The sequence below is a fragment of the Dipodomys merriami genome, unplaced genomic scaffold (assembly GCF_024711535.1).
Source record: "Dipodomys merriami isolate MVZ:Mamm:240054 unplaced genomic scaffold, mDipMer1.0.p SCAF_24, whole genome shotgun sequence".
Lineage (NCBI taxonomy): Eukaryota > Metazoa > Chordata > Mammalia > Rodentia > Heteromyidae > Dipodomys > Dipodomys merriami.
Window position 1 is genome coordinate 17,977,186 of NW_027203826.1, and position 17,386 is coordinate 17,994,571.

Sequence of the window (17,386 nt, forward strand, 5' to 3'; positions counted from 1 at the left end):
TTCTCCAAAAGACCAGATTTGTGATATGCTGACCATTCTAGCCCCACCCCACAACGATGTAGTGTTTGGGAGGAAATGCATTGGGTCAACTACTTCCTAGTGTTCTGGGAAGCTTAGGGAAAAGATGGAAAGAGACACAGCAACCATTGCCCCAACCTCCAACTATGTGCCTGGCCCTGTACTGTGCACATGACCTACATTACCTCAACCCAACAACTCTAGAAGGTGTCTGCCAACTGTGATTTCACATGTAAGGGTGCTAAGGACTTTGTAAGGGTAAGAAATTTGATAGTAATTATAAAATTACTCAGGAACAGAGATAGGAATTAAAACCATTTTGCCTTATGGAAAACCTTGAGGTCTTAAAGAATAGCAGCAGGGCCTCCTACTTTGAACTCTGGGTCAGGGAAAGACTCACATTCACATGATGGGATTGGCTCTCCATCCCAGACAGCAAATATTAATGTCCACTCATCTTTTGCACTAGAAATGAGCCTGAAAACCCTCTGGGGAGCAACATACGCTTTTCCCTGTATCCCTTTCCTTAAGCAGAGGATGACAGGCCCACAGTAATGAGTATGGAAACCCTTTATTTTAGCTAATGACTTGCAGCTCTGGTTGAGTGGCAGAGGTGAGAACTAGCACCCTGAAGGGCTGTGCATACAGCTGTCCCCCTTTCTCTAGGGACAATACTCCAGTCAGTGGGAGACCCTTATGAGGAATAGATGTCTTCATACTTCTGGCAAAAGGCGAGACTTCATGTCACTCCCATGAACTCATTGGAAAAGGTTGGTCTAATGATGGAAGTAGATCTCTCAGCTTTCTTTGACTCTCTCGGTGATGCTTTATTCTTTATTCTGCACGGATTCTATGAACTTCCTAAAACAAAACAGACAGCTCTTAAAGTTCATATTTACTAGACTATTCAAAAGTTCCACCAAGACTGTAAACTTATCTGTTCAGGAGACTGAGATCTGAGGATCACGGTTCAAAGCCAGACTGGGCAGGTAAGTCTGAGAGACACTGAGCTCCAATCAACCCACTAAAGCCAAGAATGGAACTGTGGTTCAAGTGGTAGAGTGCCAGCCTTGACTAAAAAAGCTAAGGACAATGCCCAAGCCCTGAGTTAAGCCCCATCATGAGCACACGTGAACACACGTGCATGTGCGTGCACACACACACACACACACACACACACACACACACACACACACATTTACATCAAGAAAATGTATTTTTTCTCTTGATCTGGTCACAGTGTTTTATTATTTTCTAGTAATATGTCAGTATAAACTTCACATCCTATTTTCTTTTCTGTATTTGCAGTACCTATCACAATCCATTTATTCCGACACTTAATCCATATGTATGGGCAACTGATATCTGCATGCTACTATGTTCAATACTGAAGGTAGAAAGAGAAACAATGTGGAATCTACTCAATCAAAGTATACAGCTTATGTCTATGAAGGGCAAAGCCCTAGGTAGCTGTTTGTCACTCTGTTAATGCCAACTGGATTCTCATCTAAGTCATATTTTCTATTCCATTTTCACCACATTAGATCATTATTTTATAACAGTCTCTTTTAGCACACTGAAGAGACTATCTCTGATATATCTCAGGGTTGGGAAAAGCAGAGATGCATGGAACAGCAGAGATGCCCTTGCTCTCAGCCACATCTTATTCAACATAGTTTGTCCTGCTGTATCTGACTGTTACCCCATTCCCTTCCTTGATCTTTCCAGGGGAATTGGTGCCAGGGTGTATTATTCTTACCGGCAAAGGTTCTGTCAATGTTGGGTGGCTTCCTAGAGATGGTTTGCTTCCGTTGACTTGATTACTTATTCTCTTTTTTGATATGGGTTGAGTTTTGTCTAGGAAAAAAAAGGATATCAAATTATCACCATAGCAATGAAATAACTAGAATCCCACTATTGCCAGGTTGTTTTTTCCTTTAGAGATAACAATGGCCAAACTTAATACCCTTCCTTCAGAACAGAGTTTCCCATGGACTTAGTATCACCTTCTTGCCCAAGAGCTTAAGACTTCTGAAGTTATGCATTGTCTTTTCAAGGCAGAGCGATCCAGGCTTTCCTGGTTTGTTTCCCAGGTACCACCACAGGCAAATAATGTCGGGGGCAGTAATAAGTTCTTGTGGGAAGGACAAGTCTCGAAGCAGGTCTGAGCAGGTGGAAGAGCTAGTAAGGAAACCCAGCCTGCCATTCACAGAGGCTGCTATCTATAATGCGAACCTTCAAGCAACCTTTTGGTGGTACTCAGCTGTGGTTGCCATGGCCCCTGCAGACCTTCCCAGAGCCCTAACTTAGTTAGCATCGTTTCACCTTGATGCTTGTGCAGAAGTGAGATAGGCTCAATCAGAGTTTGGCAGGCTGGAACGATTCCTGGATTTTTCTACCAGTGTTCTACCAAGCACAATGGCTCCACCTTTTCCACCTTATGCTTCTTGCTGTTAGAGCTGGAATTTGTGGGAAGTTGGGAAACAAAAAGAGTCATTTGGAATACTCTTCCTCCAGCAATACAGGTCTATTGGAAGGTACAGCCAGGGTTTCAACTTCTTAAAAGTACATGGCCCCATTGGAGGACACTGAACAATCCTTTCCTAACTACCCTGACTCTAGAGGCAGCAGGCCAACTTGATTCTACATGTAGGAGTGTCAGGACTTGAAGTGAGGACTCTGGAAAATTTATCTCATCTCTCACTGGATGCTTGAACATAGCAGCTTTCAGGAGGAGGACTTTCTGTCTCATGCCTATCCTGGGACAGGATTCAGCTGCATGCTAGATGGTCTAGCTTTTGGTTGGGTGAAGTTGTTAGAGGAAGCTAAAGAGAAATATAAAGTGACAGAATTAGAGATCATAATACAGAGTTTGTTGGAAGAGCTGTGTGGGAGAATTAATCCAGAAGAGATTTCCCCTCCAGGAAAGGGTTGGGAAAATAAATGTCAAGTTGTTGTACCACTTGTTTATATTTAGAAACACAACTTGTATGCAGCAATATCGTTTTGTTCCCAAGACAATCTGGATATAAAGGATATGAGGCCCATATATATAGACCCTGGAAGTAAAAGCAAGGAAGTAGGAGGTAGACACCAGAATCACAAGACCTTCAGGCTGCCTGGGTTCATGGGCCAGGGGTCTTGCTTCATAGAGACCTCCTCCATCAGGGTGCAAGACAAGATGTGCATTGTAGGTGGTTCCTACAAGCTGGCATTCCATGCCTATGAGAAACAGCAAAGCAGTACCCCTGTCTTCCTCCCCAGGTCAAAGCTAGTAATTGGAATGGAAAGTAAAGGTTTATTGGGAGAGACCAAAAGTGAAATCGAAGGCACAGTTAGTGCTGTTGGATGAGAAATTGATTCCTTGAAGTTGAAGCTAGAGAAGAAAATGTCTGGGAGGTGAGAAACTAAGCAGCAGAAGCCTCCAAAAAGCAGAATAGAGGCACTATTCAAGCCTTATGGGGGGGGAAGCAACTATTGGGATGCTACAACGGTCATTAAAGATGGCACATCACACCTGAAATGGGCAGAGTAGTAAACACAGTGTAAGACTAATGGGGAGAAGGGAAGGGATAGTAGGAGAAAAACAAAGGTGAGGTGAACAATGTTCAACAAGAAATGTACTCATTACCTTACTCATGTAACTGTAACCTCTCTGTACCTCATCTTTACAATAAAATTAAGTTTTAAACAAGACTAATGGTACCTTCAAGGGGCCAGAAAGAATCCAGAAGATGGGCTAGAGGCATGGCGCAGTGGTAGAGCACCTGCCTAGTAAGCACAAGGATTTGAATTCCAGCTCAACTACCACCAAAAGAATCGCATGAGTGTGCAGATAAGACCTGTACCCAGAGCCCACAGAACCCTGGGGAGACCAGGAGAACCACTTGTCACTGATGTCTGCCACTCACGAGCTGTGTGACCTCGAGCAAGTCACTTCCCATTTGGGGGGCAGATCTCCTAAACAGACTGGCCAATCTGGCCTTGAGTCACTGTCTGACTGTGGGGTTGCAACTCACAGTTTTGAGTGGAACTTATTCCATCCCGCTGTGGCTGCTGAGGCCGTATCCACTCAAGACCTCTGATTAAGGAGAACCTTAAGACAGCGTGAGCATGATCACCTGGGGAAGGAAGGGAGCTCATTAAGAACAGCTGACAGAATCGACCTTCCCACGTAAGCACTACATGTCGTACATCCTCAGATTCCAGGATGTACATGAGAGAATGATATCTAGATCCAAACCTTGCGCCTGGGTTCAGTGGTCTGGGACTGAGAGTGTGAAGTATTGCTCAAGACCCCGCAGTTCAAGCTGAGACTCTGCAGACCTGGGACCCTGACCTCTTAATTTAGGGCATTCTTGCCACCCGCCTTCTCCTCTTCTTGAAACCAGAAGAGAATTTGGGAAATGACTTCCTTGGAGATCAGCATAGGACGTAAACCAAAGGCTGGAAGCACCTTTAGCTCCCACTAAGGGGCGTCACTAGTCTACCTGAATACTGTTTGCTTGCCCTGCCTACCTGCCTCTCCTTTGTTTCTTACAATTTGTTCTTCATTCACTGTCCTTGTCCCCATTCTAAATAAGACCGCTCACTCACAGGGATATTTGGCCCTAAGTTCTAAAGCAGTTGTTGGTGTTTAGCTGCTGCTAAGGCGAATAAACAAGGATACTGAGTAGTGTTCGTGTATTATTGGGCACTTCAGCCAGGAATGTAGGGATAGAAGTCAGGATGTCTAGCCAGCCAGCCTTGTTTCCTGTTTGCATGGATTTGGGTCTCCAGGGCACTTCTGCATTCTTAGCGGAAAGTGGGATGCATGCATGTGACAGCTGGTGTGAGAACAGAGGTAGCCATCTGGGTGTACAGACACGACAAGAAAGCGGGTTTGAGCTTGATAAGGAGCATGCTTGGCCCTATCCAAGGGCCGTCAGTTGCTGTCTTTAACATTCCTTGTCTTGGTCAGGCACTGCCCTGTCCACCCCTTCTCCTTTATGAAACTTCCTTCAGCTCAAGTATGGATTTGTGTCAAGAAAATATAATGTGTGTGCGCATACATATGTCATCTACACACATCATACACATACATCACATACTTATATACACATATCATATACACATAAATATACATATATTATACAATACAGATATATAAATCCTTCATAATCACTCAGCTATAACCCTATTTATATTTTATCTCTAAGCTTATTTCTATGCTTTCATAAAATGTACATATAGAAGTATGATTATCTATGTATATATATATATATATATATTACATTAAAGCTATATCATGTATTTAGCTTTTAAATTTTCCCACATATCTCTGTATCAAATTGGCTCTTTTCGGATGGTAGAGTCTATTTATTTATTTTCTTTTATGCCGGTACTGGAGGCTGAACTCGGGCAGAGCCTCATACTCTCACTTGGCTTTTCTGCTCAAGGCTAGCACTCTACCTCTTGAGCCACATCTTTACTTCTGAGATAGTAGACTTTAATGAAGTTCACAAATAGCTGTGGTTGGGGCTGGGAAGGTGGCTCAGTGGTAGAGCGCTTGCCTTGCATGCCTGAGGCCCTGGGTTCGATTCCTCAGCACCACATAAGCAAAAAGAAAAAAGCCGGAAGTGGCACTGGGGCTCAAGTGGTAGAGCGCTAGCCTTGAGCTGAAGAGTTGAGGGACAGCGCCCAGGCCCAGAGTTTAGGCCCCACAACCGGACCCAAAAAAAACCCCCAAAAAACAAATAGCTGTGGTCACCACCGTGATGTGAATCAGGAAGAAGTTCATGGGTAAACAGTCTAGTTTCTCTAAGGGTCACACTAAGGAGATGCCCACTGGGCCAGCAAACACTCCCAGAACCCCAGAAGGTCATAGAATTCATTATCTCTCATCCCATGTCTCAGTGGCTAGAGAATAGGAACATGAGTCATTGTGGAGCTTACCTGCATTCCAGACAGGGCTCTTGTATATAGTTTTGGGAAGAATTTTTCTCTCCCTGTGCACCTTCCCTACGTAGTGCAAGTAAGAACAGACTGCCTTCCAGGAACAAAACCTGTGGGAAGAATGGCTTCTGATCACAGAGGAGACCTGGGTGGGACCAGTCCTCACAGTGTAGGTGTCCAACAGAGAAAGGGAGATGAGGCTGACCTTTGAGGGCTACCTGTCAGAGGCCCTTCTTCTGGGCTTTCTTCTTTGTGCAGACCTGGCTCAAGTGAGGGCTTGGCCTGTGGGCAAGGCTTTCTTCTGGAACCACCAGTGGATAGAGCCTGTGTAAAACTTGCTGTGCCAAAGCTTAGGCTGCCATTTAATCTCTGGGTGCTCATTTGTGCATCAGAGTATAATAATCTCATAACTAGCCAGGCACCGGTGGCTCACGCCTGTAATCCTAGCTACTCAGGAGGCTGAGATCTGAGGATTGCGGTTCAAAGCTAGCCCAGGAGGAAAGTCCGTGAGACACTTATCACCGATAAACCACCAGAAAACCAGAAGTGGCGCTGTGGCTCAAGTGGGAGAGCGCTCGCCTTGAACTGAAGAGCTGAGGAACAGCGCTCACGCCCAGAGTTCAAGCCCCATGACTGACAAAAAAGAAAAAAAGAAAAATCTCCTGACTAGTGCCCCCCAGTGCAGGCATCAAATGTCTCTTTCCAGCATCCCCTCGTGTAGACAGTGTCTGACTGGTTTCTACCTGCTCCTTCCTGAGAGCCTGACTACCATATTCCTGGAATGCACCCAGGTTCCTCAGACTCATGGCCCATGAACTCTTGCTCTCAAAAGCCCTCACCACATTTGCCATTGCTTCCTCCCTGTTTCCCTAGCTCCTTGTTATGTCTGCCTTCAGCCAGCTCTGGGATTGGACCCCTCCCCATTCCCCCCCCCCTGCAACTTTGGTCAGTTCTTGATAAGACTAGATTTATTTTTTATGCTCCCTTGGCTTTGGTGGACTTGCTACCATGCCCCCCTCTTCAAGGGGCAGAGTATTCTATTACTGTTGGTTTCTCCCATTCCAGTTGCTGAACAGTTTCTTTCCCTCTTGGAACTTCCAGTATGTCACACTTGCATTATTAGTAGCAGTGGCAAGTGACTAGGAGATCTGGATTTACCTCTTACTAAGTGATCCTAGGCAAGTCCCTTAGCTCCTCTGAACCTCATTGTCCTTGTGGAAAGCAGAGATACAATACAGTGCTCAACCCACCTCAGAGGGTTGTTGGAGATGATCTCTTGTTTGATCTTTGGTGGAGATAATTTCTTCACTGGGGATAATACCCACTAATGTGGGTTGTACAATGTAAGCAAGAATGAGAAAGCAAGAAAAGAACCAACTACCCCAGAATCAGGGATTTGAAACCTCCTTGAAAGAACTCGGATCTTCCAAAATTCATAAGGAGGGAGCTGAGCTTTCAATCAAGCCAGGAGATACATATATTTTCTAAAAATATCTGATCCTTCAACGGTCTCAGGATGAGTTTGTATTTAGTCCTGGTTAGAAGCACTAGAATGAAGTGCTAGATAGCAATGAAGATTCAAAAGGCTAATTACTTGTCTTGATCAAAGATTTTGTGTATATTTAATTCTGGATTTAAAAAATACTATTTTTGGAACTTAAAAATAAGAATTAGACTTAGTGCCTGTGGCTCACACCGATAATCCTAGCCACTCAGGAGGCTGAGATTTGAGGATTGCAGTTCAAAGCCAGCCCAGGCAGAAAAGTCCCCAGGAGACTCTTCTCTCCAATGAACCACCAGAAAACTGGAGGTGAAGATGTGGCCCAAAGTGGTAGTGTGCTAGCCTTGAACAATAGAGCTCAGGGACAGCGCCCAGGCCCTGAGTTCAAGCCCCACAACTGACAAAAAGAAAAGGTTATTGATGTTAAGCATTTTTTTAACCATTGTTACTATAATAAAATAATTTAATTTTGGAGGACAAGAACCCTAGAAGACAGAGTTAAATAATGATCCAAGCATTCCTTTAGCTAGGCTTGGGGAAACCTCAGTCACTTGTTCTATGGCCATTGTCATGCCCCAGGTAGAGGACATAAACAAGGGCTAGGGTAGACCCAGGAGTCAGCCAGTGACCAGCTGAGAGAGCTCAGACTTCCCTCTCAGCCAGAATCTTAGCAGAACAGGCTAAGTGGGTATGGGCTGCATGTGCTCCATGGGCATTTTATTGGATTCATTTCTGTGTTTGAGCCTTTTCAGTCTTCTCACCACGTTTTCATTTCTAGTTACCTGCCACCTTGCCCCTCAGAAAACCCCTCTAAGCCTACACCTTCTATAAGCCTTCTGTGTCTAAGCAAGTGTGTTTCGCTTTGACAGAATTGCTCCCAAAGAACTATAATAGCCTAGCTAAGAAAAACTCATACCCTCAATCCATAAACACACACAGGAAGAAGAGAGGTAGGAAACCCAGAAGATTTGTTCTTGGTGCCATTCATGCTTCCATCCTTTAGTTCAGGATTCACTGTGAGGAGCAGAGTAGGCAGAGTAGGATTAGAATGAAACTGGGAACAACGAGACACAGGCCCAGAGGAAGAGCGGAAATTATTTTTCTAGCTTGGCAGTCATCAGGTGGGGAGATAGTTACCTTTTCCAGAAGTACATAATGACGGGGAAGATAGTCAAGATAGCCCCATGGAAGATGCTCCGGTCCATGTGGCCCTCTGTAATGGCAGCAATGATCGTGTCCTTCTGAGACTCAGAGATGTTTACCTACCCACGGAGTGGGGACCTGTCACTTGAGGGGTTCCAGGACAGGCAATTACCTCTTGGTCCCCAGGATCCTCCAGACCACCCCTTGTCTTGAAAGCAAAGCTTTTTATGGGCTTGCTAGGGAAAGGCAAGGAGTTGGTTCAGGACTGAGGAGGCACCTGGCAATTCACTTGCAGGATTTTAGGAGGAAAATTCTAGAGGCCCAAGTGGAGGGGGATTCCCCCTTACCCTGAGCTTGGGAGGGATGTCAGAATGAAGGAAGAGCTTCAGGATAATGTTAAGTTTTGACCGTAGCAGGATCACGTCATTCTCATTATATGCTTTGTTGATCAGCAGCATATGAGCTGAACTCACCATTTCATTAAACCTAAAACAAAAGAGGAGTTAAATTTGAAATCAGCAGGGAGGAGATGACAGCGGAGGTTGGATAGAATAGGCTCAGACCTATTTTGGGCCTGTATATTGAAAAGAAAAAGTAAAGACAGAGGCCAGCACTGATGGCTCATATCTATCATCCTAGTTACTCAGGAGGCTGAGATCTGAGGGTTGCCATTCAAAACCAGCCCAAGCAGGAAAGTCAATGAAATTAATCTCCAATTAACCAGCACAAAGTAGAGTTGTGGCTCAAGTGGTGGAGTGCTAGCTTTGAGCACAAAAGTTTAGGGAGAATGTCCAGGCCCTGAGTTCAAGCCCCATGACCATCACAATAATAATAATAATAATAATAATAATAATAATAATAATAATAATAATAATAATAATAATAATAATAAAGTGAACCAATTCTGAGCCAGGTTGTGATGTCATCCATTCAATTACAATTCAGCCACTGGCAAATACTGAGTACAACCAATGTATCTGACAATATGCTAACACTCCTTCCAGTGCTTTTCTGTACCACAAACTCCCTTCTCCATTCAGTGTTCTTTTTGTTGTTGTTGGTGGTAGTGGTGGTTGTGGGGCTTGAACTCTGGGTCTAAGCACTGTCCCTACACTCTTCCGCTCAAAGTGAGCACTCTACTCTTTGAGCCACAGCGTCACTTCCAGTTTTCTGAGTGGTTAATTGGAGATAAGAGTCACACCAACTTTCCTGTTTGGGCTGGCTTTGAATGGTGATCCTCAGATCTCAGCCTCCCGAGTAGCTAGGATTACAGGCGTGAGCCACCAACGCCTGGCATCCTGTGTTCTTATTTACCTATCTAGGCAAATCACTTCAGCTTTTCCTTCTGAGGATCTCAAAGACTGAGGATTGTGTTGCTCTTTCCTCTTCTGAACTGGTGTGAGGCTCACCTGGGATGCAGGCAGGCCCTGCTTATGGAGACAGAGTAATGGAAGATCTGGACTTCGTTCAAATAGTAATGGGAAGCCTCTGGAGCATTTTAGGGAAGAGGGTAACTTGACTTCTTTTTGTGTTTTTTAACAGGCTACTCATTGCTTTGCAAAGCAGAATTTGTAGAGGGCGAGCAAGGCAGCAGATGATAGAGGCAGCAGATATTAGCCTATTCTGACTGATATCTGATGTCGAACTATGCTCCCTACCACCTCCCTGCTACACAGTTTGTCATCTAACCCTTACCTGTCTTCAAAGTTCAGCTCAGGATGCATTTGGGCATGGTAGCCTAGACGTGTAATTCCAGCTACTCTTTTTTTTTTTTCCGGTCATGGGGCTTGAACTCAAGGCCTGAGACTGTCCCTGAGCTTTTTGCTCAATGATAGAGCTCTACCACTTAAGCCGCAGTGCCACTTCTGGCTTTTTCTGTGTATGTGGTACTGAAGAATAGAACCCAGGGCTTCATGCATGCTAAACAAGTACTTTACCACTAAGCCACATTCCCAGCCCATCAGCTATTCTGTTTGAGGGCTAGCCCTGGAAAAAAAAACCTTAGAAAGTTACCTTTCTTTGTAGATGGGAGAAAGGCTTAATATGCACAGAATAAAAGAAAGCCAGATAATATATTATAGCAAGTATTCACTGTACGTGGTTAGTTTACTTCTGTGGAAATTTAATATCAATAAAAGCATGCGTGGGGGTGAGGTTATAGCTAAGCATGTGCTTAGCATGCAAAATCTCTTAGTTTGATCCTCAGCATTCATGCCCCACCCCCCAAATCCCATGAACATCTGTGACAAGAAAGCGCAGTGTGACAGGAGAATTTAAGAACAAAGGAGTGTGAATCATCAGAGGTGAGGTTGTTTAAAGAGCCTTCCAGTGAGGAACAGTCGGTGGTCTATGTGAAGTTTCTACTGAATGTGTCTGGAAAAATGACTGTACCTTAGGGAGAAGGTAATGGTTTACCAAAATATTTTTCATCCTAAATGCTGACTGGCTTGTTGCTACCTCTGCTCATTGAAGCTCTTCTGGGAAGCATCTTGCAGAAGGACCACTTACAGAACACAGTGACTGCATTATAAATGCATAAAGGACAGGAAAGCTTTTGAGTCTGAGATACTATATTCTGAATTTAAGTTGAGTAGTGATGGCGACTTCATAAACAGTTTTACTCATTCTCCACTTTAAAATACTTATTGGTAATGTGCTTCAGTTATGAAGAGGCTAATGTTGTTATTTTAATATTTAAAAATAAGTAAAGTGTAAATTCTTTAACAATTGAAGCATGTGGTATGTGAATCTCTAAAGAAATGGCTTAATAGTTCTCTATTGGAATTTACTCATGACAGATTTCTGACTGGCAATTCTTATCTGAAAACCTAATTGGTATAAGAATTTATGTCATAAATATGGATGCCACATAATTCCCAACTAGAATGATGACTCCTGGGTGAGTAACAACATTGTTATTTAATGGGCAGGCCTCAAAAAATTCGTTTCTACTTTAAAAATTCAGAATTCAAGCCAGTTGACAGAATTTGGGGTATAATTTAGAATTTACAGAAGAAAAATACATGACTCTCCTACTAGTGGACTGGCTTTGGCATTACATAAAAAATTGGCAAGTGAATGGGGATGTTCTAATTTTAAAATATCAGTTACAAGTCACACATACACATAACTGTTAATTATGACACTTCCTGCCTTTGATGGAATAGTTAGTGGCCATTTGTGTTATGTAAGAAGACTTCCATATTCATAAATCATGGAATATGTAAATGTCAATACTGGGGATTTAAGAATACTGAAGAACTTTACAACTCTCCATAAAGAATGGTAGAACTTGGTGAAGTGACAGCAGACTGGGATTTTTAGAAGATTAGATTCCTACTTGGCAGAGCTGAAATCTCGAAGTCTCATACAAGTTAAACCAGTATTTTCGGGGAAGGTAATTCTTTTTTTATTTATTATTTATTTTTGAGACGGGGCCTTATTATACAGTCTGAGCTGGCCTCAAAACAATGCTCGACAAGAAATGTACTCATAGCTTTACTCATGTAACTGTAACCCCTCTGTACAGCATATTTACAATAAAATAAAAAACCGTAATCCTTCTCTTCTGTCTTCTGAGTACTATTTTCCAGGTATATGTCACCACACTTGCCTTTTAAGGATGACATTGTGGTCAAGATAGGAAGTGATCACCAAAGACCCATGAATTGAAGGCTTGGTCTCTAATGTAATATTCACAGGTGAGTCTTTAGGGATATGATTAGCTCATAGGACTTTCACCCAATCAATGGATTACTGATGGATTCATAATTTGATGACATTAGTGGGAGGTGGTAGGATCTAGAGGATGGAGCCTTGTTGGAGGAAGTAGATCGATGCAGGTATGCTTATGAAGCATATATTTGTCCCCTGTCCCTTCCTCTCTTGCTCTTGCTTCCTGGCCACCATGAAGCGAGTAGATTTTTTCTACCTTGCTTTTCCCCTGTAATGTTTCTGCCTTGCCATGGATTTAAAGACAAGGACTATCTGACCTTGGGCTGAAACTCTAAAACCATAAGCCAAAATTAATCTTATCCCTTTTTAAATTGCTTACCTGAGGTATTTTGTCAGGGTGATGAAAAGTGAATGTCACAAAGAGAAATACAAGAGAAGAAACTTACTTTTCCATTTCACTAAAGAAATATAAATCATTAATTGCAAAGTTGACAACGATAATCCTGTGTCCATATATCCGGCGCCTTGTGAGGACTCCTTCTCCATTCTCAGATTCTGTGTTCCGAGAACTTGGGGACACTGGGGTTGGCCGTCCTGATGGAGTAGGGGATGAGGTGATGTCTAGGAAAGAAAGAGGAAGAAGGTCCAATCTGGTTTGATCAAGACCCTTGCAAACCTGTTAGCCTTTAACCTGGGTGAAATACGGTGAAGGAAGGAGACTGTGGCCCAACCCCATAGGTCTATGGAAGAGACACTCCTTATCATTGGGTGTCACTGCAAAGACTTGGAGAGCTGAGCATAGAGATGTGATCAACTTCTAAATGGGGAGTGTGTGGGGTTGAGAGCAGAGTCCAGGTGGAAGAGCGTTTTTCTAGCAAGCATTTTTCACGCACGCATGCATGCACACACAGAGCAGAACCTTGTCTATAATAAAGTCCTGCCAGTGGAAGTATACTCAAATGTCTGTGCATGTATGCTCACACACAGAGACGACCACAAGAATGTTTATTGAACTATAAACAATAGTTATTTTGGGTTCTAGTCAAGTGGAGAGTACAGTTTGGACAATTCTTGTTTCAGGCAAGTAATGTAGAATTGGGCAAACAACATAAAGAAAAAGGCCAAACTTATGAGATGAAGAAATTCATTGAAAAAGCAGAGAGAAAGCTAGAGCACAAGATAGATAAGAATAAGTAAAGGGGGACAGAGAAAGTTCTAGAAGATGTAGATTGCCTAAGCTGTGTGCTGTATTCCTTGGCATCTAGCAGAGTGCCACACAGAGGGTCCCCCAAAAACACTGTGAGTGAAGGAATTTGTGAATGAAATAGTTGGCTGTATCTATTCAGTGGACCCTTTAGAGAAGAAAAAAACAAGTACAAGATGTATACTGACATTTTAAAAAAATGTCCAAGATACAACATTAAGGAAACACCAAGTTACAAATAGAAGTTATGGCATTTTGTGAGAAGGGAGGGGAAATTGGCAGGTAAGTTTATGAAGCATTAACAATGTTCTCTCTCTCTCTCTCTCAGTGGTACTGGGATTTGAAGTTAGGTCCTCTTGATGACTTAGCTTATTTGGCTGGTGCTCTACTATTTAAACCACACCTCTAGCCCAGCCTCTGCCAGTAATTTTGGAGGCAAAGTCTCATGAACTTTTCTACCCAGACTAACTTTGAAGAATGAACCTCTGGATCTTAGTCTCTTGAGTAGATAGAATTCCAGCCTTGAGCTACTAGAGTCGAACAGCAATTTTATCTCATAGGGGAATTTTTACCTGTACCCCCGCTCCCCACCACATTTAAATATATATTATATATATATATATATGTGTGTGTGTATATGTATTGTATATATGTGTGTGTACTCATTTTTATTACCTATTTTAGAAGCATATATTAATTTCACAGGTAGAAAAATATTTTCAAAGAATTTTTAAGACAAAATAACTCAAGGAAATGGTTTTAAAAAATGTGAGACCCTGCAGTTCTTTAAATTATTGGTTGTCCACATGCTGGCTGGCTCCCAGAGCAGAGGTCCAGCATGTCTAAGCATAGCTTGGTACCGGGGACCTGGGGTTTTTGCTTGTTCTAGGCTGATGCAGGCCTGACACAGCAATGTACACTGCAGCTACTTATTTGGGCTAAGCCTAGGTTGAGATCCCATCAGGAAAGTGGGATAAACTTACTTTCTTTGACATTATACATTTCCTGGTGAAGAAAGTCTACAAATTCCTGGAACTTCAAAGGGTTTGACAACCATCTGCGGTACTTGCAGAAACACTTGATGAAGGCGAACATTTTCAGCCAGCCTTTCTCCTTGAGAGGAAAAAAAGGGACTTGATATAATAATTAGTTCACCACTATGTACCAGTATCTTGGCATCTATCACATTTAAAACCCTTATAATATGTCTGAGACAAGCAGAAAAGGTCAGATAAGTTATGTTAGGTAAAATTAACCCCAGGATAAGGATTCAAATGTTTTTTCTTTCTTGCAATTGCTTCTAACATATTTATAAGATGATTTCTTTGTTGCTTTGTATGTCCCTCCTCCAAGGTATAACCCCTGTTTTCACTGTATTTGATATTGGTATAATTTGTGGAGGGGAAGGGTAAAAACAAATTGTTTAAATAGGGATACACGTGGACCCATTGCAACAATCAGATGTACCAGTCATTATGTTGAAAACGAACTTTAGGGCTGGGAAGTTGGCTCAGTGGTAGAGTGCTTGCCTTGCATGCATGAGGCCCTGGGTTCGATTCCTCAGCACCACATAAGCAAAAAGAAAAAAGCGGGAAGTGGTGCTGTGGCTCAAGTGGTAGAGTGCTAGCCTTGAGCTGAAGAGCTGAGGGACAGCGCCCAAGCCCAGAATTCAGGCCCCACAACTGGACCCAAAAAAAAAAGAAAAAGAAAAGAAAGAAAAACGAACTTTACAACTTTGGGCAGGGGGTGGGAGGTGTTGTGGAGGGGGGGGGAGATGGGAAGGGATGGGAAGGGGCAACAAAGGAGGAGACAAAATGCTTGGTAAGAAATGTACTCATTACCTTGTCCATGTAATTGTAACCCCTCTGTACCGTATTGTCACAATAAAAAATAAAAAAAAAAACAAAAACAAAAACAAAACCCTTATAATAAGCCAGATACTAGCAGATCATGCCTGTAATTCTAGCTACTTGCAGGGCAGAGATCTGAGGATCAAGATTAAAGCCAGACCAGGCAGAAAAGTCCATAAGACTCATCTCCAGTTATCCAGCAAAATCAAAACAAAACAAAAAATCCAACAGAAGTGGAGGTGTGGCTCAAGTGGTAGAGTTCCAGCTTTGAGTGAAAATTCCAAGAGCTCAAAGTCTCGAGTTCAGTGTCTAATACTAACACACACACACACACACACACACACACACACACACACACACACACACACACACACACACACACCAACAAAATAAAAGTCCTCATCAAAGGAGTAGCTCCAATTGAAAGATGAGGAAACTCAGGTCAGAGAATAACATGTCTCAGAGTTAGAAGCTGTGGGAGGAGGATTCTGTCCGTATTCTGGCATAGCAAGAGCTGCTGATCCTGCCTCTGCTACCCCTCTTTCAACAGTGGTACGTGGGAATGCTGAGAATGAGAGGGAAGAAACAAGCCAGAGAAAAATGCCACTCAGGTAAAGGGCTGAATGGCTCAGACGGGTTTTGAAATGTAATAAGGAAATGAGTAAAGCCATAGCTGAACATTTTTTAAAATGTATCAACTCACAACTCACAACACACACACACACACACACACACACACACACACACACACACACGCACACACGTGCACAGGAATATACTTTTTGTGTTCCTTTCTCTCCGGTTTTACTCCCAGCTCAATGGATACTGACAGCCAGAAAGAATGTTGGCCAACAAGTTCAGTGGTTTCAGTCTACAGAGAAGTAACGACAAAGTGTGGAGTCCAGTACAGGAAGTACTAGGGTGCTAAAACTTCCAGTCTTGGAACTAGCTTCTTGATAATTGTATCATTTGGGTCAGTTTGCTTGACCCAGTGTCTGAGATCTGAAGATTAAGATTCAAAGCTAGCCCAGGCAAGAAAGTCTGTGAGATTCTTATTGCGAGTCAACCACCAAAAAGCTAGAAGTGGAGCTGTGGCTCAAGTGGTAGAACTCCAGGTCTGAGTGAAAAAAGCTAAGGGACAGCACACAGGCTCTGAGTTCAAGCCCCAGTTGCCTGGGGGGGTGGGGAGCGGTATACTGCTGCATTCAAGCATCGTGCCGGGCACTGAGGTGCTTTAAGTACATACTGGTTTCCTTTAAGTTTAACTAGAGTTCCTGGGGTTAAACCAAGTACCGTAGCTCTGTGCACATTACTCTTTTATTCTTCTTTGTTTATTTTGCTTTAGTTATTTTTTAGAAAGTCTCTTGCTTTGGCCCAGGCCTTTCTGGGGCTCTAACTTTCCCACTTACAGTCTCTCATGGCTGGGACTCCAGGCATGCACACACATGCCCAGCCATGATATTATTCTTTTAAGCTTCCTGGGTGCTTATAGCACCCAGAGAGTCTGCTCTTACACAGAAGAGATAGGAAAGAGTGTCTCCTTTTCTTTTCTAAAGTAGTGGATCAATGCATCTTGCCACTATGTTTAGTGATATTTTAGCAGGATTTTTGCACTCAGGTAACACTGGACTTAATTCTTTTCCTGATCTGGGGGCTTGAATTCAGGGCCTGGATGCTGTCCTTGAACTACGTCTGCTTAAGGCTAGCGCTCTACCACACCACTATGAGCCACAGCTCCACTTCTGGTTTTCTGGTGGTTAATTGGAGATAAAAGTCGCATGGACTTTCATGGCTGGGCTGGCTTTGAAACTTGATCCTCATCTCAGCCTCCTGAGTAGCTAGGATTACAGGCGGGAGCCACAGGCACCTAACTAGGACTCAAATGTTTCTCTGATCTATTTGACTTTGAAACACATTGAGTGAGAGAATTTTTAACAGGAGACAGGTATTTTACTTTCCAAACACAAAAGAAGACTTGCCTAAGTAACATTCTTGTTTCCTGTTTCTCCCCCACACCCCTCTTTTTTTTCTGTTATGGGGACAAAAAATGAACTAGGGCAT

The 17,386-nt window shown here is 43.0% G+C and overlaps 1 protein-coding gene across 1 annotated transcript in view; it reads right to left on the reverse strand.

The window, feature by feature from the left end:
• Window positions 1-614: 614 nt before the first annotated feature.
• Window positions 615-17,386, reverse strand: part of Rgsl1 (regulator of G protein signaling like 1) — a 56,628-nt gene continuing 39,856 nt past the window's right edge. Inside the window, exons 15-22 of the mRNA XM_070034114.1 lie at window positions 14,459-14,588; window positions 12,718-12,892; window positions 8,944-9,082; window positions 8,591-8,715; window positions 5,953-6,062; window positions 4,038-4,139; window positions 1,778-1,875; window positions 615-879 (exon numbers count right to left, since the gene is read on the reverse strand). Of these exons, the coding sequence (XP_069890215.1) occupies window positions 853-879; window positions 1,778-1,875; window positions 4,038-4,139; window positions 5,953-6,062; window positions 8,591-8,715; window positions 8,944-9,082; window positions 12,718-12,892; window positions 14,459-14,588 (906 nt within the window). The 3' untranslated portion in view covers window positions 615-852. The remainder of the gene's footprint in view (window positions 880-1,777; window positions 1,876-4,037; window positions 4,140-5,952; window positions 6,063-8,590; window positions 8,716-8,943; window positions 9,083-12,717; window positions 12,893-14,458; window positions 14,589-17,386) is intronic.